This window comes from Platichthys flesus, chromosome 1, assembly GCF_949316205.1.
Source record: "Platichthys flesus chromosome 1, fPlaFle2.1, whole genome shotgun sequence".
Classification (NCBI taxonomy): Eukaryota; Metazoa; Chordata; class Actinopteri; order Pleuronectiformes; family Pleuronectidae; genus Platichthys; species Platichthys flesus.
The window spans coordinates 26,581,903-26,609,614 of NC_084945.1; the positions used below are offsets into that span (position 1 = coordinate 26,581,903).

Genomic DNA, 27,712 nt, shown 5'->3' on the forward strand with positions numbered 1-27,712 from the left:
TTAACATTTTTTGGGGATAATCGCAAGGAAATTATGTTTCTCTGCTCACTTTGTCCATCATGAACTCCCCTCATGAATGTAGCTGCATGTTGTCATCTGCAATAATACTGAGATTGGTATTTTTCATCACTACAACTGTGTCCCCATAGGGACACTGGCTTGTCTTTTACTTCCACATGAAAACGATTATTTGCCAAATGAGCCTCAGTACTTTTTTCAGTTCAGGTTCATGGTGATCAAGTCCTTTTCCAGTTTTTACCAAACAACTGTAGTATATTTTGTCCCTTTATTTGTTAATTTGCTTGTATGGCTCACTGCCCCGCCCTGGCATATCTCTAGTTGGAACTGCTGGCTGCAGTTTATTTAGCCTATTTGTGCTCCTCCACAGTTCATTGTTCACTTATTTAAGTGCCATTGCTTGAATCTGTCTAGCGGAGCAAAACAAATGGAGGAAAACAAAGGTATCAAGCTTCATGTAGTGGGCCACCAGACTCATCAAAAACTGTAGAGTTATGGATCCAGTACCCAATGGACTAAGGCTCAGGACATCAGCTCACAAAAGCCACAGAAACAAGTTGTACAAATCAGGTCATATAAGTCCTGGAAAGCATCTGCTCTAAGTGCAGCATTGGCAGTTTCATTGGATTCCACTGTGTTAATATTAAAGGTATCTTCTACATTTTCCTCATTTGGGCTGGTGTAAATTTGATCATAGGGAAAGACAACAGGACGCATGTTGAGAAAACCAGGCGAGAAAGTGTTCTACCTTGCATAAGATTATGACGATCATTTTTTTATATGTATATATATATATATATATATATATATATATATATATAGCAAATGCCTTTGTTTCTCTCTAGGCGCAGTTGTAGTACAATGATGATTTTGTTTAACCTTGTCACTGAAAGATTACAAAGGTTTTGTCAATTAAGCGTTGTGACTTTTTGCAATTATAAAAATGGGTTTGAGCCAACAATGTGTCCACTATAGCAGATGTACTGGGAAGCAAGACAACTTTTGGAGTAAGAAAGGAAAGTGCTTTGAGTCAGGGATTAAGTTTTTCCTGGTCAGCTAACATGCTGCTGTTGGCAAATGTCTGGGATAATATGTGGCTTGAGCTCACAGTGTTTGAGACCAACGGCAGATGCATCAGCCAGCCTCCCTGCGAGCACTTGGCTCTGTCTAAACAGCTGCTGCTATTTAACGTCTTGCTTAAAAATGCAGCACTGACTTTCATGTTAATCTTCGCTACGCAGCGCACGGTCAGGCACAATGTGAGGGAGACAGGAGACAGAAAGATGTAATTCCTGCTGAATCCCAGTACAAGTTAATAGGCCTTATTAAAGCAGGAGATCTCAGACATTACCTCAGCTGAACTGTAAACTGAACTCATGAGCGCACACATATGGTGACCTGAAGCAGACTCTCAGTTAATTTAAGGATTCTGTAATTAGTAAATTGTTAAATGGGGGACACATTTTCCTCCTATTATGCTGTGCTGTTTTTGGCGTCTGTGGAATCAGGACTAATACTGTCTATCTGGAGCAACAGAGTGGAGGTTGTAAACAATAGCTGGTATCACATTTGGTAAGGGAGTCTTTGATCCAGATGGTAAATCAAGTATTCTCAGGAAGGGATTGACCAATTATTGGCTTTAGAAGGTTAATACTCGGTCTCTTCAATTAACACCAAATGTATTTATCGTCTACCTTTTCTAATGCTCTTAAAAATTACCGATGAGAACAGGCCGGTACAGACGGAAAAACAATCGCCTGAAACACAACTATCGCAAACAGCTTGACAAGCGTGTGGACAGCAAAACCTCGACAGAGCATAGACATCATAGTCTGATAGATTAGTTTTTGCTTACATTACTGTTCACAGCAAGACATCCCACAGATGTCAGGAGATAACGAAAGCTTCCATTTTAATTGTATGGTTTTGTTCACAATCTAGCTTTTAATGGCCGCCATCCGTGATTGTCAATCATGACATCATAGCGTTAGATAAATAACCAAACTCCAGAATAAATTAACATACATCAGTGTGATAATAACAACCTTAAATTACAGAAACCATCTTCTAGAAAGATTTGACTATTATATAGTATTACTCCCCACTGGCAAAATAATTTTAGTTTTTAGCTCAAATCCCTGTTACAGTAAAATTCGGGCAAGGCGAAAAATCCATTTATTTGCTTTCTTGGGGAATTGTTTAATAAAGAACGATTCCAACTGAAATTTGCTGGATAAATATGAGGCTCTACCTGAAGCTGGTTAGCTTTGACCCCCTGTCTTTATGCTAAGCTAGGTTTAGAGAAGATTTGGCTTCACTTTTGGGAAGCCGTCATGTCGTCCATCTTTATATACACTCTATAGTGTATAGGGGAACAACAGAGCCAGGTGGAGCTCCTCTACAGTTCACCACGATGAATCCTTTCAAATAACGTGTCTAAGCCATTGCATAAAAATATTGATTATTACAACTGCAGCATAATCCCATTCATTATTACTGATGCAAATGTGATAACGTATTGTGTAATTGATTTGAATTGATATTGCCCAGCCTTGGCCAGTACCATGGCTCTTAAAGTGAGCTGAGCACATCTCTGAACACTTTGTCTCGCTGCTGGTGTACATGCCAACTTATGTGTGTATTTGTTTGACCACAATATTGGCAGCATGCAGACTCAATTATGAGAAGCTGCACTTTAAGAATACGCAGCAAAACTATTGGCTAACCATTTGTATAATTTGTAATTAGTGTAAGAACTAAAGCTTGATTTTCTCTCTCCCTTCCCTCCTCTCTCATCCCTTAGTTTAATTGGCAGTTCCATATTAAATATGTAAAAGTCAGTAAGACAGCGGCAGCTTTCCGTTTAAACAGATTATGTATGGCACAGTTACCACTGAGGCCACATAGCCCTTTGTAATCCTCAGAGAGGACATTTAATTAACTGGCCTTCTTTGCTATTCTCTCTCTCTCTCTCTCTCTCTCTCTCTCTCTCTCTCTCTCTCTCTCTCTCTCTCTCTCTCTCTCTCTCTCTCTCTCTCTCTCTCTATCCAACCACCAATCTATCTCCTCGTCCTCTTTCACTCTCATTTATTTCTTTATTCCTTTCTTGCATGGTGTGTGAATGCTTACACACACACACACACACACACACACACACACACACATTTTCAACACAACTGAATTAAATTCAAAGGGACTTTACTGGCATGCGAAACTGAAGTTTTTTACATGGCCAAAGCAAGTGTGAAGTAAAATGTACAATGTCAAAATGTTCGCCTTGCAGTTGGAATTATAATGTTGATATTGTGGCAAGACAAGGAAAGGCAGAGACGCAGGTACTGTTTACTGTCGTTTATTCAGTAGCAAGGAAGAACTGGCACATGTTCTCCATACGGGAAGTATATATAGCTACAGCCTCTAACATTACCCATCAACCCACTGGGTGAGAGGACACACCCCTGAGTGCACGCCACACAGCCCCCCCCCCCCCCCCCCCCCGAACACCCAGAGGGGGAAAAAAAATGGGACAAAAGTCAGTACCTCTCAGGGGGTTTAACGAGGCAACCATAACGGCTACGCCGACCCCCGTCCGCAAACGCAGGGTGGAACAGGCAGAAGGGACATAATTTACAACAGGCACAGGATCAGGAGGCACAACTGGAGAAAAAAACACAGGGGTCTTGCTCACCGGTTTCCCCTCCAGCCCCGTCATACCGGGGCTGGAGGGGAAACCGGTGAGCACGAAAACAAACCGAGTGGTCGCGAGATCCGTTGGCACGAAAGACCGAGGAGAAAAATGATGCACGGGCACCAGTGCACAAGCCGCCTGTGACGCAGGACGCGCAACAGGAACCGGAGAGGGGGCCGAGCTCTGAGGCAGAAACTCCCCTGGGACGCGGAGCGGCTGACCGAGCACCAACTCTGCAGGCGAGGCATCCAGGTCAGCCTTAGGAGCCGAGCGCAACCCGAGCATCACCCACGGCAACCGATCCAACCAGTTCGTGTCTGAGAGCGCAGCCCGCAATGACGCCTTAAGCGACCGGTGAAAACGTTCACACAAACCTTTAGCCTGGGGGTGGTAGGCATTGGTACGGTGAACCTGTGTGCCCAAAGACTTTGCTAGCGCCGACCAGAGATCCGAAATGAACTGCGGGCCTCTGTCAGAGGTGATATCAGACGGTGCACCAAAACGTGAGACGCAAGCTGAAAGAAAAGCGCGTGCCACGTCCGCAGATGTCGTGGAAGACAGAGGAACCGCCTCTGGCCACCTAGTGGTCCGATCGACCATGGTAAGGAGATATGTAAAACCCTGGGAAGGGGGAAGAGGCCCCACAAGGTCAATATGCACATGATCAAAACGCTTGGCCGGAATCAAAAATGGCTCGAGGGGCGCCCTAGTGTGCTGGTGAACTTTTGCGCGCTGACACGCCACACATGTGGCCGCCCACTCTTTGATCTCTTTGCAAAGGCCAGGCCACACAAACTTCGAAGACACCAACTTCACCAACGCCCGGACACCCGGATGAGAAAGAGAGTGCACCATATCAAAGACCCGACGGCGCCAAGCAGCTGGCACCACCGGGCGGAGGCGGCCCGTGGAGACGTCGCAAAGGAGGGCAGAAGAATGTGCATCTCAGTTTCCACTTCCCTCTGTGTTCAGTGGGTGCAAATTCCTTCTGCCTGTGATGGCCTCTCTTTGGCGAGGCTGTGCTCAGTAAGTGTGTTCATGATCAAAGATTTACGTAGTTTTGGATCACTCGCAGTGGTCAGGTAATCTGCCATTGAGTTCTCTCTCCGGGGAGAGCATGGCCTAGGGGATAGAGCGGGTGCTCTGCAACAAGAAGGTCGCCGGTTCAATTCCCACTATATCCCATCTGCATGCCTAAGTGTCCTTGGCAAGATACTGAACCCCTAGATGGCCCCTCATAAAATGATGAGTGTTCTAAAAAAAAAAAATGTAAGTCGCTTTGGATAAAAAGCGTCAGCTAAATGACATGTAATGTAATAATGTAATGTACTCTCTGTTTAGGGCCAAACAGTATTTCACTTTGCTCTGCTTTTTAATTAAGTCTAATTGGTTTTAAGTCGGGGGGCTCTGTGGGCAGAGTCCAAGGACCAGCTTGCTGAGGGGGCTCCTCCTAAGGGTCTCCGTGTAGGGGAGGGCTTTGTTCTACAGAACGTAAGGGTTTGATGAGTATAACCTTAAAATCGAAAAATCTCTTTGAAACTTTTTTAAATTAGTGGAAACTGTAGCCTTGTTCTGGCTGAAGTTTTCCATTTAGACATGGACATTTGCAATAGAGTCTCAACTTGGTATTTGTCTTGGACTGTAAACCTTGGAATGAAAAAGTGAAACAGAAGGGAGTTTAATATTGTAATTCAGATTAGAATTGGATTACCAAGTAGTGCCTCTTTCTGTATCTTGTAGCCGATTGAAAATTTGTTGAAGTTAGTGTGGAGGTAAAATAATCAAATAGTTAATCAAATGAGCAGTACATTATTTTTGCCATGCCATCATTTTTATCTTGTAGGATTCACTGTTCTACATTCTTACAATTTATACAGCGTGCCTAATTGAGTCGAACGCTCTTTTGAAGTCAGCAAAGCAGGAAAATAATTTGCTTTTGTTTTGTTCATTTGGATGTCAATTAGAGGGCTGACATTTTGCTCATTATTCTTTTCTTTTTTGGTCCAAAGAAAATGGACAAGTGGTTTACATACGCATTTTAGATGGGAAGGTCCTCATGTCTTTGTTTGTGTAGAGTGTTTTCTAAAAAGCAGTTCATTTTTATGGATTCCTCAAAAGCATGGGGAACGTTCTTTGGAGTTTTTGCGCAATTTGGGAATGTTGCTTGCAGGATCTGGTTTTGGTTACATGGATTGTGTTGGTCCAACTTGGTGTGGGGAGACAAGTAAAAAAAGGTAAGAGAGTAGAGTTAACTACTTTTGTGTTGGGTAATGGGGCAGGAACTTGTTCTGCCACTTGGTTACCTGTGTTCTCATGTTGTTTGTACCAGTATATCCAGTGTGGATGATTATGTGACCAGGGGAACCCAGTATGTCCTCTGTCAGCAGCTCCATAACACAGCTATTATTTCTCTTCCACATACGGCTCATATTAGTCCATGAGGTGCACAAATTTGTTGATTTCTTGTTGTGTTGCTTTTGAAGTTCTGGAAGGGGTGTTTGTTGGAAGAGGAGTATCTTAAGGTTTTTGGCTTTTGACTTGGTGTTGTTGTTGATTGTCCCCCCCCCCCCCCCACTGTATTCTGTTGTTCAGCCTGGGGGTTGATTATGATTTCACAAGTTGTTTTCTGGTCAGCTTTTTCACACATGGTGCAGCGTTCGCACCTTTTCCCTGAGCTGGCAGTTCTCCTGCTGAAAAGCCTTCTAATTGTATTATATCTTTTTTCTGCAGTGCAGTAGCAACAGCTTTAGGCCACCCTCCATATAACCGTGGCCGTGTTCATACCTGGCATTAATAAACGTTTTTACGCAGAGAGGAGCACTAAATTACTGACAGTCTGAAAAAAATTGTAAAATATAACTTTTCAATCGACCTCAGAGAGAGCCACATGTGAGGGAGCCCTCTCCCAGGACGGACAGAAGTGCAATAGATGCCACGTGCAGGAAAACATCATCAAGATTAAAGTCTTCAAGATTAAAGATTAAAGTCTCTAGCAGCATTTGATGAGGGTAAGCATCCCGAAGGACTACCCCAACATGACATGCCAAGCAGTCCCACTGCAATCACAGTCCATGGTCAGCAACCAGCAGGACCACGATCCACCATCCAGACCAGAACGCCACTCAAGTCCTCAGTCACCGTCCACCGCCACCCACCACGAGCCGCCGCCACGGTCCTGGTCCAATGCCCGTACCCGATGCCAACGCGACACAGGGTCCGCCACCACCACCACGATCAGCCCACACAACACAGAATCCGCCACACTGGATCCACCACCGTGACCCCCTGTGCGCGATCAACAAACCGTAATCCATGGTGCGGCCACAGAGGTCCTGGATCTGCGGGTGATGAAGCAAAGGGATTCGGGGGAAGGGGGATAGGGATGGAGAAGAGGAAGGAGAGCTAGAAAGAGAAGCTCCGTGTGTCATGTGTCACAAAATAGAACAAGTAATGTTCTGGCGCACTAATTAGCTCTAACTATAAGCTTTATCAAAAAGGAAGGTTTTGAGCCTACTCTCTTTTTCTGCATCTTTTTGCGAAAGGACATGTCTGATTTTTGAGGTATTACGCAAGTGGAAAAAGGCGGTTCTAGAAATTTGTTTTAAGTGACTATTAAAGGATAAATCAGGATCGAAGATCTCTCCCAAGTTCCTGACTGTTTTGTTGGAAGCAAGGGCAATGTCGTCTAGTGCAGCTATATTTTAGATAATGTATCTAGGTGTTTGGGGCCAAGTATTATAACCTCTGTTTTGTCTGAGTTTAATAAGAGACAATTGCGGGCCATCCAGGTTTGTATGTCCTTGAGACATGCTCGAAGTTTAGTTCATTGATTACTTTGTTCAGGTTTTATTGACAAATATAACTGGGTGTCATCCGCATAGCAGTGGAAATTTACAGAGTTTGTCCTGATAATGTTTCCTAGTGGAAGCATATATAATGAGAATAAAATTGGGCCGAGCACAGAGCCCTGGGGAACACCATGGTTTACTTTGGTGCGCACAGATGACTCATCATTAATTTGCACGAACTGGGAGCGATCAGAAAAGTACGATTTAAACCAGTTAAGGGCGGTTCCATTAATGTTAATTAAATGTTTGAGTCTTTGTAATATAATTTGATGGTCAATTGTGTCGAATGCTGCACTGAGATCTAACAGAACGAGGACAGACACAAGTCCCTGATCTGAGGCTATTAAAAGGTCATTAGTGACTTTTGCCAAGGCTGTCTCTGTACTGTGATTGGCTCTAAACCCTGACTGAAAGTTTTCACATATATTATTTCCCTGGAGAAACTCACACAGCTGATTGGCTACCACTTTTTCTAAGATTTTAGACATGAAGGGGAGATTAGATATTGGTCTGTAATTGGCTAAAACCTCTGGGTCTAGAGTGGGTTTTTTGAGAAGGGGTTTGATTACTGCTATTTTAAAAGACTGTGGTACATAACCTGATGATAATGACAGATTGATTGTATTAAGTAACAAACTATCAATTAGGGGCAGAATTTTGTACATATAGAGCACTTTGTTTTCATTTTTTTCAGTGTCTGCATAGGCTATGTTAGCAGTGAAGTCAGAGCAGAAAGACTTGAAATGATTTACTTACGCCGGGTTCACACTGGATGCGGAAGCGACGCCGAAGCGAGGCGTAGGCGCTAATCCCTAGAGCGCCGGCGCTTGGCGGTTCACACCGGGCGCGGTAGCGACGCCGTAGCGCCGCTGTTATCAGCCTGCAGTAAAAACGGCATATACTTACTTGTTGCTCCAAAAGTAACTGCAACAGCGTCCCAACATGTGTCCTTTTTAGTCTTGTCTTTATACAACATGTTCCGAGGATCATACAACTCACTGTACTTCTCCACTTCAATTATATGTTGAAGAACTTCTCAGCTGTTGGCTCCGTTAAATGTCGGGTGTCGAGGGTGAATTTACGTAATCTCCACTCAAACCTATGTGGAGAATACGTAGCCCCCCTCTCTCTCTCTTTATCTTTATGACTGCTTGTGTGGCTGTAGTGTAGTGGATGGGCAGAGGGGGACATTTAATAATGTGGTCGGTAAAAGTGGAAAAAAAAGACCTGACGCCGAAACGATCGCTGCACGGCGCGAGGCAGCCGCGGCGCAACGCTACGCTTCAGCGTGCGGTGTGTTCAGCACAACGATTTAACATGGGAGTGGATGGGAGCCAGAGGATTGCTGCTGCGCTTACGCCACGCTTCCGCGTCGCTTCCGTGTCCGGTGTGAACCCGGCGTTAAGCATTTGTTAATTTACCGCATGTCACATCTTGCAGCAATACTTTCTGCATATGTGTCTCAAGTAACACTCAATATGCAAATAGGTTTACATCATCAACAAAACATGTTGTTTGTAGCCATGGGGACAAGGACAGACAGCTCCACTGTCAAAGGCCATGTTCAGACCTGGTATCAACAGCTGTCCAGAGATATTTCAAGTGGATTAAAACTGGACCGCTCAAAATTTCATTTCGCACATTTTGGATTTATATGTAGTGGAGGGTGTTGTGCTCTGCTTTTGTTGTCTAGGTTCAAGGAATTTTCACGCTTCTCTTCTTGACATCTCAGGGTTACCTGAGGTTGCAGCTTAGGCCCAGGCCCCTCTCACCCCTTTGCACTACCCCTTATTCCTTACCCTTTGTTTTGTGCGTTCACGTGTTAGCAGGTATACAGAGGTTTATTTTGAAGTGGGTAAACCCACCAAAAAGGAGACTGACTCCTTCCCAATTGTCAGAAGTGGAGGTGTTTTCCTATCATTCTTTACCCCCGTTGAGTCAATGTTCGAAGTCACAGATGCAGAAAGATACCAACGTGTCAAAAACTTTGCTGTCGTGCAGGTGTTGCATCTTGCACAATATGAAGACACAATGCATGTTGTTCCCAAGGTGTGAAACATAATTAGTACACAAACATACATTGCTATTTACACTTTTAACACCCTGAAGTTCAATGTGCGTCATGAAGGAGCATCATCAGCCTATAGACTATAGCCATGTTAACAAACATGTTCACCTGGGTGTCATGTTTCCATCACAACATATGATGGAAACTGATAAACAGTAATAAAGTGATGGAAACAGAGGTTGAAGCTAATAAAAACCAGGGTTTACTACAAAGTAATTTAACCTGAGAGTGAATGCCAATTGTATCCATTCCCATTTCAGACTGAAGGTTTTAATGGGTAAGTGGATTTTTTTGAACAATATAGAAAGGGGCTGCAGTTCCAAAGATGTAGATCTCCAGGTTCAGTGTTGTGCCATATGTCAGTTTGACTTCATTGGTGGAAAAACAATCCTTGACTTGGTTCCTTTGTTAATCCTTAATTTAGACCATAGCCTTTCTGGTAACTATGTTTAAAAGGCAAGTGGCAACTGATTTTGGGTGTGTGATGGAAATATGTTTGTTTAAAGTTATAATGACAGTTTTAGGTGCATGTTATTTTTCACTGATAGTGACAATCACAGAGGAGGTGTTGTTAGATAGTCTTTTTTCCACAGGCTAAAACAATAGTGCTTCATATTAATGCCAAATAAGACAGAGAGAAAGAAGGTGTGTGTGTGTGGGGCGGGGGGGATCCACGTCACCCCTTCAGTACTGTGAGTGAGAGAATGACAAAATGAGATGGCAGAGAGGTAGACAGGTGCTGATTGGGGTTGTGAACAAAGGGCAACGAGTCTTTGTTTGATTCATCAGCCGTGAACCGAGTGTCTTCCTGTTTGATACCTCAAGCTTCAACACAGTGAATGGTACTCAGACACGTGTGTGCTCACTTTTACACATTCTACACACACTTAATGACGACACGATTATGTAGTGACCCAAACATGCATTTACATAAATGTTCTGTACAGTCTGCCTTTACATAGAGCCTTTCTAGTCTTGATGACCACTCAAAGCTCTTTCCAGTACAGCTTTACATTCACCCAGTCACATACACATTCATACAGGGCACCTATGTGAAGCACTTTTCTCTATAAGAAGGGACAATTTGAGGTTCTGTGTGTCCTAGGACACTTTGGCTTCAGGAATGGGGAAGACTGGACTCTGATACGAGGACGACCGCTGTAACCCCTTAGCCACAGCCACCCACTGACAGCACTAACAGCATCTATCGGCTCCAATCAATGGCAAGAAAAGTTTCTCTGCTTGGTTTGCTCATAAACAGAGTACTTACATGTACCTGCAAAAGCCCCTTCTGACTGGCATTGTCCATCTGCACTTTGCTGTAGGAGTCCAATGACTCATACCTGTGCACTTGTTTGAGATAATAGAAGCAGCTGGGCACTTACTTGTTCAGCCAGAGTATACTCATGTCCGTCTCACACTGTAAGTGGCCTCATAAAGCATCCCACTGCAAAACAATATCCCCACAGAGATATTTTATGTACAGTTTTATTTACTCTACATATAGAGCTCAAAGACAGAATACATTATCTCAAGGCACTTATAGAGTAAGTAAGGATAACCCCCCCCCCCCCCCCCCCCCCAAAAAAAAAAAAAAAAAAAAAAAGTGAAGACTAAGCATCTTGATGGCTGGCTGTAGCATAAGTCATAAACCCTGCCTCCTCCATGTTAGTGGATGGTACATGAGCAAAAACTTAAAGTAGATGCACCTGTGAAATAACATTTTCACAAACATTGTCCATGTTTTTATTGAGCAGTTCACTTATTTTTGAAAGTCAATTCATGCACACATACACATGAATTTGTTTCACCTGCAGTACTATCAGATTCAAATTACATGTACATGTAGTATATTTGCTCTCATCCAGAATCACCTATTGTACAATACTGCTAATTGTTCCAGATTAAGACATCACTTAGCATGTCCATGAGAGAAGACACATGTCTGCATCAGATCATCTCAGCAGTTGACTTAAAGCACAGAACGTACTACAGGATGCAAACAAAGCATCAAAGAGCTAAAGTTCAGATCAAAGTCTTTGGTGTCACCGAAAATAGATCAGGCATCAACACACAGCAGCTGGAATAACACATTACAAGTAACATTTGGAAAACGTTCAGACCAAAGATCTGATTGCATAAAATAACTGATTCACTATCGCTAATAAAAATGGCTGGTGAGAGTATGCACACCGTACACATATTACTGATCAGATTTTGTAGTTTGTAAAGTTATTTATTTCAAGGTTCTTATTTATTTGTATTGAAATTATTTTTATGAAACCATACTTTTTAAGTTATCTAGTTCGAGGCCATAACATGCCAGAACACAGTCCTGTCTCTTGTGTCTGATATCTGTTGCTTAATCATGGACCCATTTTGCAAATATCTCTGCATTTTGAAATTTGCATCACATATGCTGAGCATGCAAGTTCCATTTGAATTGGATGAGAAACAAAACATTTGATACGGATCGCTCTGAATGTTAGAGATTCATTTCATGAATGTTTCTGAATCCTTGTAAGTGGTACAAGACAGGTGTTCTTTAAATTAAATAACAGTTGTAGAATACAGGATAGGAATTCATGGCTAATCCAGTAAACTATAAGATCAGCAACAAATTAACAACACATTGGTAAAACCAACACTAGGATGAAGCGGTCAACTGACTGAGTTTAAACACTGCCAACAAAGGAATGGAGCTTTTGAATCTGAATACAGTTGTAAATCTGTTTATCTATTTCAAATCCTTATCTCTCACTAAATCAGTTTAAAGTTTGTATGGTTGGAGTGAGGGTTAGGGTTAGGGTTAGTATTTAAAAATATTTTGTTTTTATGTCACTCAGCAGGGGTATTAACATTTCAACAATAGTTGATATTTAAGAATCTTGTTCCTATTAATCATGTTATCAATCTTCATTTTAGTTGTGATTTAGGGACCAAGTATAGTTGAAAATCAGGAGAATAAGAGGGATACAACGGATAGTAATTAACACTTGATCCTTTATCCATGACATTCTCACCACTTGTTTCATCACCGCCCTTCCCTTTGGTCACAAGGGAAAAATGCTGCTTTTATTCAGTGAATATCAACAATAGAAATGACTGATGTTTTAATGAACATTGCCTGATTGACATGTTATCTGAAGGAGTACTTGTTGCGCTGCTACAGATCAGAGAGTTGGATCCCTGTACTGTGAAGGCAATAGCAGCTAGTTTTTTAAATTTGAGAAGGTTCCTTATTTTCCTCTCAATCAGCAAATATATCGATCAACTTATCATTTAAGCTCTCTGTTTATATTGTTAGGAACAATATTTTAATTTATAGCAAAGCACAGCCACCACTGTGGCTGGCCTCCACCGGCTTCAGCACTGTGCAGGACGAGGGAGACCATTCTGCCACTGGATAAATTAACCCTTTCCTGTTTGTGCAACCCCCTTAACACTTGGTCTGTAAGTGAGGTAGAATAGTTTTCCAGAAAATATGGTCTGACTATGGGTTTGTTAGAAGCACAGTTTCTAAAATGATATTTAGGTATTTGAAGAGGGACATTTGGAAAAATAAATAGTAGTAGATGAGTTTGGTAGGTTCCTCGGCTTTTCAGAGAGATCTGTGGAAGAAACCCTTCATGCAGATTAACTGACAGGCGAGTGAAACAGAAGGTGGTCAAAGGTGATACAAAAGTACATCTTTACTGACAGGAAAGATGACATTACTTGGTATTATATAGACATTTATGATAACTCACCTTCTATCCATGCAGTTGAATATCGAATCCTCTCTTTGTTGCCTAAACCTTTTAGCTTCGTACAGGCTTGTGATAGCATTTGTCACAGTTATGTAGCCTTCACATACAAGGAAGTTTTTTGTGTAGAAGCTACAAAATATGAAGTGTTAAGAAGGTAAGTAAGAAACAGTAAGTTTGACATCCACAAGTGAGGAATAAGAGTGCAAGTCCATCAAAGGAAACAGTACAAAGCATCCAGCCTGCAGCCTCACTACAGAGTTATGTGAACACACATGCTGTTTAGGGTCAACTGGGTGAGCATAAGCTCTTTCTGCTCATCTCACTTCCAACCTCTTCAATGCAACCTAACTATTCTCCTTTTTTTAAAGTTATCACAGTCTAATCATGAGTGGTAGTGCAATGTCATAAATACTCCTAGAGCTGCATATGGAAGACTATTCTTTTTTTTCTCAGAATAAAATAAAAATTTTGAATTAAGAATCGCCAAGATGGTGACCTGCATACACTGTGGATCAGAAATGCCAGCTTGTCATTCTGTTAAAGGACAATGCTTCTACATGCAGGAATTGTATGTAAATATAATCAATCCTATTTCTTTGATTTATCGCCAAGTCTATTGTAGTGCGATGTGTCTTAACAGGAGAATCTGCCCATTTCCAGCACGTAATGCTTTTATGTCAACACTTGTTTTCAGGACTAATAACTGCTGCTGGTGTTTTGCTGTCTGTCCTTATCCTTACTTCACCCCACCTAAGTTCAGGACACCAAACTCTGACTCCAGTATGACAAGTCCTATAGTTAGCCCCTGGTAATTGACTAGTCATTAATAGTGACATCTTTGAATCCTTATAACTGCGATTGTGCTGAACGTTCTGTGAGCTTCCAGCTGTATTGACTGGGACTCATGCTTCTCAAACGCAAGATTGCATTTTCTATAAATCTCATTGTTTCATATCCTAAAGAGTCAAGTGTTTCTTCGTTGGCTGAGGGGGATGAGCAGATCAGACCTTGGTTTCTAATTCACTTTCCACTGCATATGCCTTATCTGGAGAACATAGCTGCATTAGGAGCTGCAGTAATTAACTAAATGACTTGTTGATCAATTCATTGGCATCTACTATAATAATTAAATAATCGATTTTATAATTTAAACATGCCAAACAATCAAGACAATAATGAATGGATTGAATGGGGATGGAAATAAAGCTTGGTTGTAGCCATAACTTCATGTCAAAAGTTGTATAAAGCCTTTTGTGGCAGCGGGGAAAGGAATCAGATTTGTTGCCGAAAGCTTGATACTTGAGCATCAGCTGGAGCACAATATATAAATAAATCTGTAAGGTCCCCAGATGTTTTTTTTTTTTTTTTTTATGAAGGAAGGGGAATGCATGGAATAACAAAAGACACAATATCTGTTTGTTCTGCATCGGTTTTGATATTGTCAAACAATATTATAGTACTTTAATATTAAATCAGCGGCATACTCTGATAGTATAAAGTTGTGGTGGCAGACAAGTGGAACTGCTGTCCCATGTGCTGCCAGAAGACCCAGTGGATGGCCCTTCAAATTCAAACCAGTGAAAAACTAGAGCACAATGAAAACTGCAAAAGCTGCCAGTCCTCATGGCAAGTGTCTTTTGTGTTACAAATTATTCTAAATTTGGGGTAGTAGTGTCAAACAGTATATATAAATGATATGACATAGAGTTTCAGAGTATATTTATAAAGTCATTGTCGTACAGTGTATGATTTAAATGTAATTGGTTGTATTTAGCCCTTGCAAATCGATGAGCAGCGTATATGATTTTAATATCAGCTAGAACTAGTGGGATTTATTTGTTATTTGATTCAATGGAAATTAAGTCCCCCAATGAAAATTCTGATTTAATCCTGCTCTCTTGATAGATTATTTTTCTGAATTTGATGGTTTATATTTCTACAGATATAAATGTATGCATACTTTGATAAAATATTGTATCTATTGCTCTGCTCTTACAGACATGACCCATTCTGACTTCTGCCAGCCAAGTTAGTCATCTGGAATGATGTTAGCTTATTGCCTCAAATATTGTTACACACATTATCTTTATTGGGATTTAATCAATTTGACCTGGCGAGAAAATGTGAAAACAATAGTTGAATCGGCAGCAGAGGTTCTGATAAAACTAATGACATTATTTATAATAATTAGAAAGATTATAAAGTATTATCACTATAGCGCTACAGCTTTTTATGTGCTGAGAATTAGAACGCCGGCTGTAAATAGAATATTGACAAATTTCATCAGAAAATTTTAAAAGAGAAATGCTGCTTTTTTTCAGCCTTGACCAGAGTAAGATTTCCGATCGTGACAAAAAAATCAATTACCATGAATAAAAAGCAGCAAACACAACCTTCACTTCTTCATTAAAGGTGTTCGAGGATGAGGTTTCACGACTTCACAGACATTGCATGTGCTCTGGGAACAAGATAACGAGAATGCTGTGAGAACAATGACATGTAACCATGGTCCGTCTTGCAACCTATTTGAGCAATTGAGGTCGATGGCCATGAAAAAGTCTTCTGTATCACTAGTTAGTAATTGAAGGTCCTACTGTTTCTAGGGATTGCGACATATCATTAAATCCAAAGAGGAGCATTAGTGTGAGGGATGGCAATAGCATCAAGCTGTATCTCCCTATTGTCCTTCATTATCCACTAATCCACTGATGATCATTATTAGTGAGAAAAAAAGTGTATGTGTGTGTGTTTGTTTGTGTAATGCATTTTGGCATAGCGCTCTGTATATTAGCCCAGTGATTTATTTGTTCTGGGTAATGCCGTCCCATCTTCCCCAAAGCTACATTGTCCTTTTGCCAATTAATTCTGAATCTGTTACGACCACAGGGAGGGAGGGAGGGAGGGAGACAGAGTGAGAGAGAGAGAGAGAGAGATCATCAACAAATACATTGGTTCAACCCCAGAGTTAAGTGCAGTGCTATATGTTTTGTAAGATGTGGATGGTTAATTCCGTTTTTCCGTCTTCTTTTGATGTCCGCTTATGGCTTTTCTCTGTAATGCTCCCTCGCTCTCTCTCTTCTCTAATGCCATTGATTTATGCAATTGCTTGCTTGTTTTTTTTCTTTCTCTTCTTAATTCTGCCATCTTCCACTTTTCATTGTTCTGCTGTTTCTATAACAACCACAGGGTCATTTCTCAGCCTCTGCGTTTCACTCTTAATCCTGTTCATGCGATGCACAGCTCTTATTCTCCTTGCTGCTTTTTTCTCGCTGTGCTCTGTATTACTTGATTGCCCTTGCTCTGAAAATACTTTGCCCCCTCCTGCTCTTCTCCTCCTATCCACCTTGCATCCTGCCATCATTTACTGGACAGTCATTCACACAAAGGCCCTTTCTCATTTCCCTACAAGGGATGCTTATTACAGCCCGAGAAAGTACAATGTAAAGGTGGAGAAAATTCACCATCTGGACTTGCTGCTCCAGCCATGGTGAATTAGTGCCGAACAATTACAGAGATAAGATTGTATAATGTAACTATTCCATATAAGAATCAGACATTTCTCCTCCCAACAAGTACCAGAATGGACAACTGAGAGAGCTGTCTAATGGGTCGTGCACTGAAATTATTCCAGTGCTCCCCTGCTGCAAACAGCATCTTCTTTGCATCTCTCAAGATTTGTGTGAAACCTTGATGTGTCTTCTTAGTGCTACTATAATTGTTGTTGGCTATACGAGTGCAGTAAGTGGCACCATATTACTGTTGTCTGGTGTCCACGTGACACTTTCACGGATGAAATGACATGCGGGAGAAGAGAGTGTAATTTAAAACAGAATAAGAATAGAGAATAAAAATACTGCATGGCTTGAGCAAATACTATTTCTCCTTTATATTTTATCGGATTAGGGGCTAGCTGCATCTCATCACCTCTGTCTCTTATGCGTCTACTTTGCCTGATCATTTGTTGCACACACCTCAGTTCTCCAGTAGCTTAATAATCGGAAACAGCAGGAGTGACCATTGTTTATATGTGGTGTAAAATATACTGGAGCCTTGCCTTATTCAATAGGCAGCCAATCCAGAATACCACAGATTGTACAGGGCATTTGTTATATTTTATCTTTAACTAATCTGTGAGTGAGCTTCTCGATGAAAACATTAGTGTGTGATGTCCAGGAAATGTCAATGTCTATGATGTCCTGTGAAATTGCTTGTTTTGTCCTTCAAACAGAGCAAAATTCTGAACTGTTCAGTTTAAAATGTACTTTTGTGTATTGCCGTGGTGCGTCCTTTAATCTCATTCCCAGACACCCAAAAGGTGTTTCCTCACATTTAGCACCTTGATTGACCCTCTCCAAACTGTGACCCTTTCTAAACTCTCTTCTACTGTTGTTCCTTCCCCAGGTTCAGAGTGGTACTTCATCAGAGTGGAGTTGACTGTGACAGATGTCAACGACAATGTCCCAGACTGGAGCATGGTTCCTGTTCCCTACCTTGCTGTGGTTGCACCTGATGCCCCTGCAGGCTCACTTGTCTACAAGCTCCATGCCCAAGACGGGGATGAAGGCAACAACGGTGAAGTGGAGTACTTCCTGTCAGATGGTAGGTTATTTCTTTCTTCTTTTCTCCTGCTTGTGTGATGGTTTAACATTACTTTTTAACGACAAGGTAAGTTCTTATTCCTTACTCCTCACATTGATGTTTAGGTGCCAGGACCCTGGTATTCTTCATGCTGCTTCACTGGCATTAGGATGCATTGATTAGAGCAGAGCGAGTTCTTACACCCGTGCCGTTAATGCGATGATGCTGAGCCAACCTGTGGTTGTAACAAAACAATATTTTACCCTGATAAATGAACCACTACTGAGTTTTAATCTTAAACCTTAACATCTGAACTTCCATGACATGGGTTTTGGTTTGGATACTCATAGCTTTAGATTCAGTCAAGCAGTTATCATGCTGAAGTAAGCAAACTGATTTTATTGCAGAACCCTTAAACACAAATCACAAATGTTCAGATAGGAATTTATCCTTTCAAGCTAATTATTGCCCACTAAACTAATGACAGATCAAAAACTGTGAAACTGTATTTTTGCCAACAGCGGATATAAAAGTAAAACCAGAGACTCTTTGGAATGAAGTTGCTTTCTCCTACTCACCCTTGGTCCAGATCCACAGCTGCATGCCTGCCCCTGTCGCAGACATCTTCATCAAGTTCACAGGATGATGTAACATGGTAGAATGATTTTATCCCATAGAACAGCATCAAAGTGAGGAGAACTCACTTTGCAGCCACTGCACAGTGAAAGTGTCCCCAGAAGTACATGTATGCTGACTGGAAAAACAAAACGAAAAATTGACTGTCAGACCACCAATACCCAAACTCAAATCGTACACACATAGATATCAGTCCCTGAAGCACACCTGATCATGATGTAGAATCGAGTCTCTTCCTACTGCGCCCTGAAATTTCCAGCCTCTGCTGAGCATGAATTTGGAGTTCATGCACATGGAGCTACTTTTTTATGTTATGTCAAAGTAATTTCTCCACTGCACAATGTGATTTTGTTTCTTATCGTCTGTCACACAGTGATTTCTTCTACTCTTCTTAGAATCTGTTACACTACTGTCTATACAAATACCATCTTAAAATGTTCCCCCTGTGGGACTGACAGAAAAGAAATTGAGAAAAGAAATTACAGGGGAAAAAAACATAAACATTGATGTTAGCATCTCGACTCAACTTTTCTCTGGTTTGAATTGATGTTTTGTACATTAAAGGTTTAATCATACTCTCACAGTGCTTTTGTGCACCACTTCTGTGAACTGAGTTCAATTCTTTTTTTGGATGAAAGAAAGCCTCCTATTCAGGTCAGTCTTTTGCAAACACATTGTAGTGTGGATGTCTTATCACAACCTGTTATGTTCCATACAGGTCAGGGATTTTAAAATCAAAGTTCCAGTTGCTCTGCTCTTTGCATTTCAAATCTCATCAACTATGAAAACTGACCGTCCAGCCACATTTATCACTCGGCCGGCACATGCTCAACGAGATTTTACACTATTTTTGACAGCTCTCAAAGGCAGAAGGATTTACACACAACCTTTTGCCATGTAGCCCTCTGCACTGCTTGACTCTGAGCTGAAATGGAGAGAGACTGTCCAGGGGTTGGTATGTCTCTACTTTTAAGCTGAAAGCCCCCGCAGTGGGTCTGGACGACAAAGATGAAGTTCAACACGGATAAACTTGTATCATGAAATAATGCTCTGCATCTCTCTGGTTCATCTGCTCATCATATGTTTGTGATACACAGTCTCACTGCTATTCTGCCAATGCATAACATCTATAGTAATCTCTCTCCTTGTACCTCTCAGTGATTCTGTCAAGTATCTGAAGTTATTATCAGCACTGCCAACGTGTTGAGTCATTTATTATACATAAAAAGTGTATACTGAACCTGGACTCTTTTACTTCTTATTCCATTTATGTTCTCCTTTTTTTGTAATCTTTGTCTTTTTTGCATTTAGATCTCAGATGTAAATCTCATTTTTGAACTGCTTTCTGTATAATGTCCAATGAATATTGTACATTTCTTGTGTGAAGAAGGTGTAATAATCCTCCTCTCTTCCGCAGGCGGTGATGGTCGATTTGAAGTTGACAGAAAGAGCGGCCAGGTACGGACCACAGGCCTCCCCCTGCAGCGGGACAGGGAGTACCTGCTGACAGTCGTGGCTGCCGACCGGCTGGGCAGCCGCAGTGCCCCCGCTGTGGTCTCTGTGGTTGCTGGAGCCAGGCCGCCACAGTTCTCAAACGCCTCCTTTACTATTGCGTTACCCGAAAACACCCCTGAAGGACAGCCGTGAGTTCACACATACACACATGATTTTTTACCCAAATCTCCTCACTAGAAATCCCCCTTGAAGTGGTTTATACACATGAAAGACTCGCACAACTGTGCACACTGGTTTCTCTCAGACACGTCTTTCTACCACAGACTTGATTGATATCTACTCAGATGAGCATTAATTTTACATTGCATATGTGTTTGAAAAGATGAATTCATCATACATATTTGATGGGCACGCATAATATTTCTTTTCTCTCTGTGGCTGCGCGAGCACATCTTTGTGTTCTACAGACCGCTACAATTGATTTCAGTAGTATAAGCACGACACACTGAGCCATGAGTATTATTATATGCATTGGATGAGTAACGGCGCTGCCCTCATGTATTGATCTACACACACACATGAACACACTTGCACTATGTTTAATTGTGAATGTTGAGTAATGGATGCAGTGGTGGATGTAATACATGGTCTCTGCACGGGTCTTGAAGGTAAATCGCTGTGCATCAGTGTGTGCCTGTCTTTCACACATTATACTGTGCTGTGTGTCTTATACACACATAAGTGCACACACACACTGAGGTTTGAGTTAAGTGGTACAGTTAGGACTGGTGTCCTTGAATTGGTCTCGTTACCCATGACACCCCCTCCAGCTTCTTTAGTGTTACTGACACATTTGACAAACCAGTTGAGTGGATATTCCAGTCTGTTGTTTACGCTGATTTCATCAGGGAAATTGTGTACAGCTCCGTGATAAATAACAGACATCAACTCAGCTCAGGATTTCATGGACAACTGCCCCCACCCTAACCCCTTAGAGTATTTATTGCTACTCTAGTGGACACTGTACAGTAGTGTACATACCTCTCCCTCCAAGGATGTTGCTGTATACAAATCTACTCATCTCAGTACTTTTTCCTCTTAAGGCACCCACTATAATTCTATTCTAATCAAAAGAGGTCTATTTGACACATACTGGAATACACTTTACAGCTCTGCATCAAAACAATCTCTGTCCCTGCGTACTCGTCTGAAAATACATACCACAAGACCATTCATGTACAATTGGTATGATCGTGCCATTTTATATATCGCCATGTTGCATTTACCATTGGGAGTTGTTGTTTTTTTTTGTTATTTTCCTGCAAAAGTTCTCGAAAGTCTCTTATCATAACGCTAAAACAAAGTGGATGCCATGTATTAATAGCAAAAACATTAAAAACTAAAATGCATTCATGTGGATGTAGCACTAGGGCCATGTCAGGTAATGGCCGGTAAGAAACAACAAGCAGACATTCTGTGTTTAAACATCACAAATTAAGTTAATTTGATGAGTTGTCATTTATTTGTATGTAGCTGCTACTAACATTGGGTTAGGATGGTTACTCTCAAAGCCTTGTCAGTAATTTTCTTAAAATGTAATGATGATAAGAATTACACACATGTGAGAAATGATCCTTATTATTGCCATATTGAATGACATTAGATCGTTGCCCCTGTGACCTACAGGCTCCTTACTTAAGGTTATGGATAATTTTCCATTGTGCAAATGGCCAAAACACACAAGTTTTCTGCAGCACCACTCTAACAAAAGCATGTTTGGAAGACATCCATTTAAACAGGCCACAATATACTTTGCACTCATCTGCCCCAGTCCTGCTACTCCACCTTCAGTCAATATCGACCTTTGTCTCTGTGTCTCTCCAGCTTCCTGGTCACACCTGCGGTGTCTTTCCAGAACAAACCAATCAGCTACAGCCTCCTCATTAATCCCAGCAGTCTCTTCTCCATCTCAGCGGAGATGGGTGAGATCAGTCTGACCCGCCCTATCGACTACGAGAGTGACCAGCATCGCTACTTGCTGCTGGTGCGAGCAAGCGAGGGCCAGGACAGCATGAGCAGTGCAGCAGAGGTTTGTGGTTCAAGTCTCATTTCCATGGTCAGCCTTTAAAACTCTTTCGACAGTACAAGGTTGTCTCGTTGTCTTACACAGTCTGCACAGCATACAAACAATCTCTCTGGGTCCTCGACCTAAGAATACTTCTACCAATTTTACCAATATCTGGATCAGCACAGATAATTATGACCTGCTGTATTTGCAGCTATTGTTACTTACTTTCTGGGACTGAATTGTGGACCCAGTAGAGTAGTAGATGGTTGGGAGAAAGCTGTTGAATTGTCCTAATTACCCTACACCATTCCAATAATGAAAAAACCACACAGGGACGTAAAATCCCTGAGTACTCTGAAACATCCTTGAGCTGAACATGCATTTAAGCTGCTGAATAACTGTGGGGTTTAATTGTATTGATTTACAGTTGCTGTGTGGCTGGTAATAGTTGTGAATGTTGCAGTTAAAATGATCATTTTGTTTTAGGGCCTCCAGATTAGTCTTGTTTTAGTTGGGTTGTTATTGGAAGCCCTCATCCGGAATTGATTGCAAAAGAGCATTACAATTCTCAAAGTAAATGACAACTGCACATTTGCATTTGCATTCTGAAAGCATGAACGCTGGCTTTTTCAACTCTGAATAGACATTTCTGTCTGGACTGACTGCTGTGGGATTCCCAGTGACTTCCTCATTCGGTGAGGAAGTGAGGGAGAACAGCGGCTGACCGCTGCAGGCATTGATGCATCTGGTCTGCTTTCCATCATTACCCTGGCCTCGGGCTGAAACATGTCCTGCTGAACCGATCCGTCCTTAACTGCTCCGCTCTGGAACTCTGTGGACTGCAGAGCACCAGGAGCGAGGGAGAGAGGGAGAGAGGGAGAGATGGAAAGTAAGAGAATGAGAAGAGGTTTGCTAGATTCCGTGCTAACGGGAGAAGGATAGAGGGAAATAATGAAAAAAAGGAAGAAAGGAATTGGCAGGGATATGTTACGTGACCTTGTATGCCCACACTCCTGCCCTCTGAGGCCAGGGTAAGCTTTTTGAATTTCCAACTGCGCTGAACAGCCAGCACCTTCTACACCCAAACCCCTGGCCTCCATACACCTCTCTGTCTGTGCAGCTTAACACCATGATGACGTGTGTGTGTGTGTGTGTGTGTGTGTGTGTGTGTGTGTGTGTGTGTGTGTTTGTGTCTGTGTGCGGAAACTTGCCATATTGCATGTGATCTTACATATGTTTTTTATTTCAAGACAGTTGTTGTCTTGCATCACAAATGAGTGAAATTACATTCAAGGACAGTTTTTGATGTGGTGCTTTTACCACCGTCTCTCACATATTCGTCTGAAAACACTCTAACTGAACTCAGTAAAAGGATTTACTGGCCCAATACCCTGAGTGTGTAGTGTTCAGTATCAGCAGTGGGGAAGTTTTGTGTTGTGAAGGATAATCTTGTTGACAGAGTAAACCTTTTACAGAGGCTCTCTGCTTTAAATCAGCTTTAATGTCCCTCTCCCTGCTTTTTGCTGCCTCCTGAACAGAATTACAGTATCAGTCATTGCATCACATTAGAACAATGGAGAGGATAATGGAGGCTTGAATGGCAACAACAACAAAGCTTAAGTGGTTTATTGATATAGTATATGGTTGAGGTAAGGAAGGATACACACTCGGCTCCAGATATTTGTTTGTTAAAATATTCATGCTATATGATTGTTGTAAATATAATAAGCATAGTTTCTTTTCAACAGTACATCCAAGTCGTACCTAGAGGTGCAGCGTCTCCCGTGCTCCATGGTAATACTTTAGTCAAAGACTGTACTGGTTAATTGTAGGTTCCATGCACACATTACAGCATGACTCTGATGTGATGGCAGGTTGGATGCAGGTTCAATTATACGTTGGGCAGATGGTTTTAGATTTTCATTAATAGTGAGACAGAGATATTTGCATGGTGTTTATTTAGTGTCAACACCTCTATGAACCATTTGGGACCATCTATGTATGAACCATCCCCTCACAAGGGCATATTCACGAGTTAGCGTTTTCGCCTTACTTGCACAACTGTGTTTACGCGAGCTTAGAGCTTAGACCCCACTTCCCTACTTTCGACTGCTCAACACCCCCCGACAGCTGCTCGCCCGCCTAGTGGAATATTGGGACTTTGGAGGCGGGGCCAGTGGTTGATGCTCCCCTCCTTCGATTGGTCAGTTTGAACACTCCGGTCCTCTGATCTCCTCCACTTCATGGATCATATATAGCACGGATTTCAGCACAAAAGCCTATATGTTACATTTAGAATGGTTATGCACTATTAACTTGTATTAAGGGCATTATAGAAGTGGCTGGCTCAATTAAAAAATCTGCACAACTTGCTGTCTTGTGGTACTACTTGACGGTCTGGTGACAGGGGGGACATATACTACACCAGAGGTCTGGAGGATTTTCTAACCAACTTTTTTTCCACAAATTTAAATGTCTTTAAATACACATTAACATGCATCCAACATATTGAGAGGCTGATTTGACCCTCTGCCTGACAACCTCCATCCATCCAAGGTTAGATAAGTTGTGCGCTACCCATCAGGGTGCGACATCTCACTAATGTGGGAGTATGTGTGCCATCCACGGATGGCTTGAGGATTCACTGTCTCTTCTACATGTATGTTTAAAATGAAAACATGAATCTGTGAATAACTTTAATAGCTCAGTGTTGTATGCAAGATGTATGTTTATAAATGGCAGTGGCATGGCTACGCTGTACTTAGCACATGTTTAAATTAAAAACATGAATATATGAACCCGTGTTATATTTGAATAGCTTAGTATTGAATGCACAACAGGGTAGCTATGTTTATGTATGGCACTAGGCCCAGAGTAATATAAGACACAATTAAATACAATATATTTAGTAGGGGGTCCCTGCTCCATCTCGCCACCAGTTTGGGGGTCCTTGGCCGGATATACGTTGAAGACCCCTGCTCTACACTATCTTCAACCAGTGAAATCTCCTGACTGGTCCTCAAACTCAATATGTCTTCAGGCTCTGTCCCCACCTCCAAAGACTCCAAATGCAACTTGACGAGCCAGCGACTGTTGGTTGGTGTTAAGCAGTTTTGAACGCTTGGAAAAGGGCAACTTCATGTTTGTCTCACCCCTGTGCTTGCAGAGCCGCAGTTTTGCATGCTTAGCATAAAACCAAGCTGGTGAAGTATGCCTTCCACTTGCCAATACCGTTTTCCGCGCTTGCAGAATACAAATGTTCCCTAGCAAGTAAGGCTTTATACTTGGGAGTTCTGAGACTCAATTAACGCCATATTATCAAAGCCAATAATTAAGTCAGCATTTAAAATTGGATTATATATTTATAGTTTTATTTCCTGGAAACCTAGTTGTGGCATCAGTTGACAACAGAAACAGCAAGTCTTGTGTGTGTGTGTGTGTGTGTTTGTATGTGTGTATGTGTACATCAAATCTGCTTACCATAGATGTGTTGGTGAGTATGGCTGATGGATTTTTTTCCCCCGGAGACACTGAATGACAGGCTAGAGAGAACATGGAGACACACTATAGATGATTGTCGATGGGAAATGCATGAGGCAGCAGAGTAACGCACTCACCACCCATCCATCTGAAGTGTTATGTAAGTTGACGGTCAATAAAAGAAGACTCGTGCTCATAACTGCGAGACTAGACTCCCTTAAATCGATACATATTTTAGAAAACACACTTCCTCTGGAAAAAAAAAGTAGTTGTGCGGTCAGTCACTTATGGAGAGTCTGCTTGTGAAGCCACGGTATCTCCCTACAGAGCCGAGAGGAGAACATGCAGCAATCAGCATCCTCCATTCGTGCATAGGATCTCTGGTGACTGTGGAAACTTTTCCTTTTTTCGATTGCACAAGGGTGAATTCCTAATAAACTATCCATCTTTTGACTTTGTTGAAGATTTGCCAAGCGAGGTAGTTTGGGTTCCAGTCATCTGGATTCGATAGACATAAGTCAAACCTTAAATAATTCTCTTTTTAAACTCCTCTGTGACGATTATGTCACTGAATTTAATTCTGCGCCAAATCCACTCTTCTTGCAGAGCCCTCAACTCTACTTGCCCATGTCCAATACCTGTGCAAAAGTATTGATTAAGTGAAGTTAAATTGTTTTCCTTTGACCTGGCTTTATTTGAAAATATGTAAAAGGAGCAAAGTCTGAAGACTTCAGTGCTGCTGGATGGACTGTGATACTGAACCTATCCTGTAGACACTTGTTTCACTGGAGCTTTCTCTTTGGTACTTAGAGGCTAAGAAGATTTACTTTCCCAGATGAAGGTGTGACTTTGATTATCTGCTTAAAGTGTGAGGGATCCTAGATCCAATGTCTAAGGACTGTGCTACTCTCGGCCTGAACAAAATCCCATTAGACATTTTATCAAGACGCTTTGGCCACTATTCTTACCTACACAGAGGAGCGTATGTGTCTGTCCACATTTGTTTGATAGTTGCCAGTGTCACACAAAAACTACTGAGCCAATTTCCTTTAAACTTTGTGGATGGGTAGGACCAGGCCAGAGGAAGACACCATAACATTTTGGAACGGATCCTAATTAATTCAGTACTTTGTTTGCACCGTTTTCTACTAAATTAATTCAACAAATGGATGTAGAGGGGGTGCATGTGAACACGCACAGAGGTCTGTCTCACGCGCAACACAGACTGACGTTCACAGAATAAATGCATTAGAAAGAGAAATGCATTGCATACCACAACTACATCTTACATGATGAGGTCTGAATGGACACTATAATATTTAATGGATGATAGTGCCATAGCGCTATTGAGCATGCTGCAAATAGCACTGCAATTAGCGCTGCAAATATAAGATATTATAAGAAGTTTAAACAATCTTTGGGTTCATTGTGAAACTGTGGCCACCACAGTCTAGATAATAAAGTGGAAACACTGCTTCCGCAAGGCAAGATAGGGCATTAGCCTTGGAGGAGGTATGTGCTCTCAGAGCACCCTTCTCATTGTTTGTGTGTCTTGTAAAACACCGGTGGGCTCTTCTGGCTTTGCACCACTGTTTCCCTGCAGTGTCAGTTACTGTGTCATGCTCAGGTACACCCACTCCTCTTTTCACTCCAACAAACAATACCTCACAAGCTGTGGTGGCTGGCGATAGAATGTATAGGGGGCGCAGAGTTTTGTTCTGTTATTGTTGGGGTGGACAACAGCACAATAAGCCAGTCCTGTAGCCTGCATCGGAAAAGTTTTCTCATATTGACCTAGGCAACTTTCATGGCAGTTGCATTTTTCAGAGAGATGTTTTAGATCTCCAAAACAGTATTTACATTATTTTTGTCCAGAGGAAGAGTTTGCTCTCCTGGCCTAAACAGTCTCTGTCGATGCAGTCAGACACCACCTCATGATTTAAGGTGTGCTATGTTATCCTATCCCTCTCTGATTAAAGTTTACCATAGCATTAATAGTGAGGGTATGAATTTATTTTCCCATAAAGACTTGAGAGGTAAAGTCAGTGCAGCAATCCTGCTGTACTTACATTTTTGCTTTTGATTTGATCCTGCTCTTCAGAAATCTGTCTCTGTCTGCCAGTG

At 41.7% G+C, this 27,712-nt stretch overlaps 1 protein-coding gene across 1 annotated transcript in view; it reads left to right on the plus strand.

Annotated features, from left to right (window-relative positions):
• The window catches only part of si:ch211-186j3.6 (neural-cadherin), a 280,670-nt gene that overhangs the window by 55,346 nt on the left and 197,612 nt on the right, over positions 1–27,712 (plus strand). Inside the window, exons 2-4 of the mRNA XM_062390233.1 lie at positions 17,773–17,970; positions 20,003–20,228; positions 21,925–22,129. Of these exons, the coding sequence (XP_062246217.1) occupies positions 17,773–17,970; positions 20,003–20,228; positions 21,925–22,129 (629 nt within the window). The remainder of the gene's footprint in view (positions 1–17,772; positions 17,971–20,002; positions 20,229–21,924; positions 22,130–27,712) is intronic.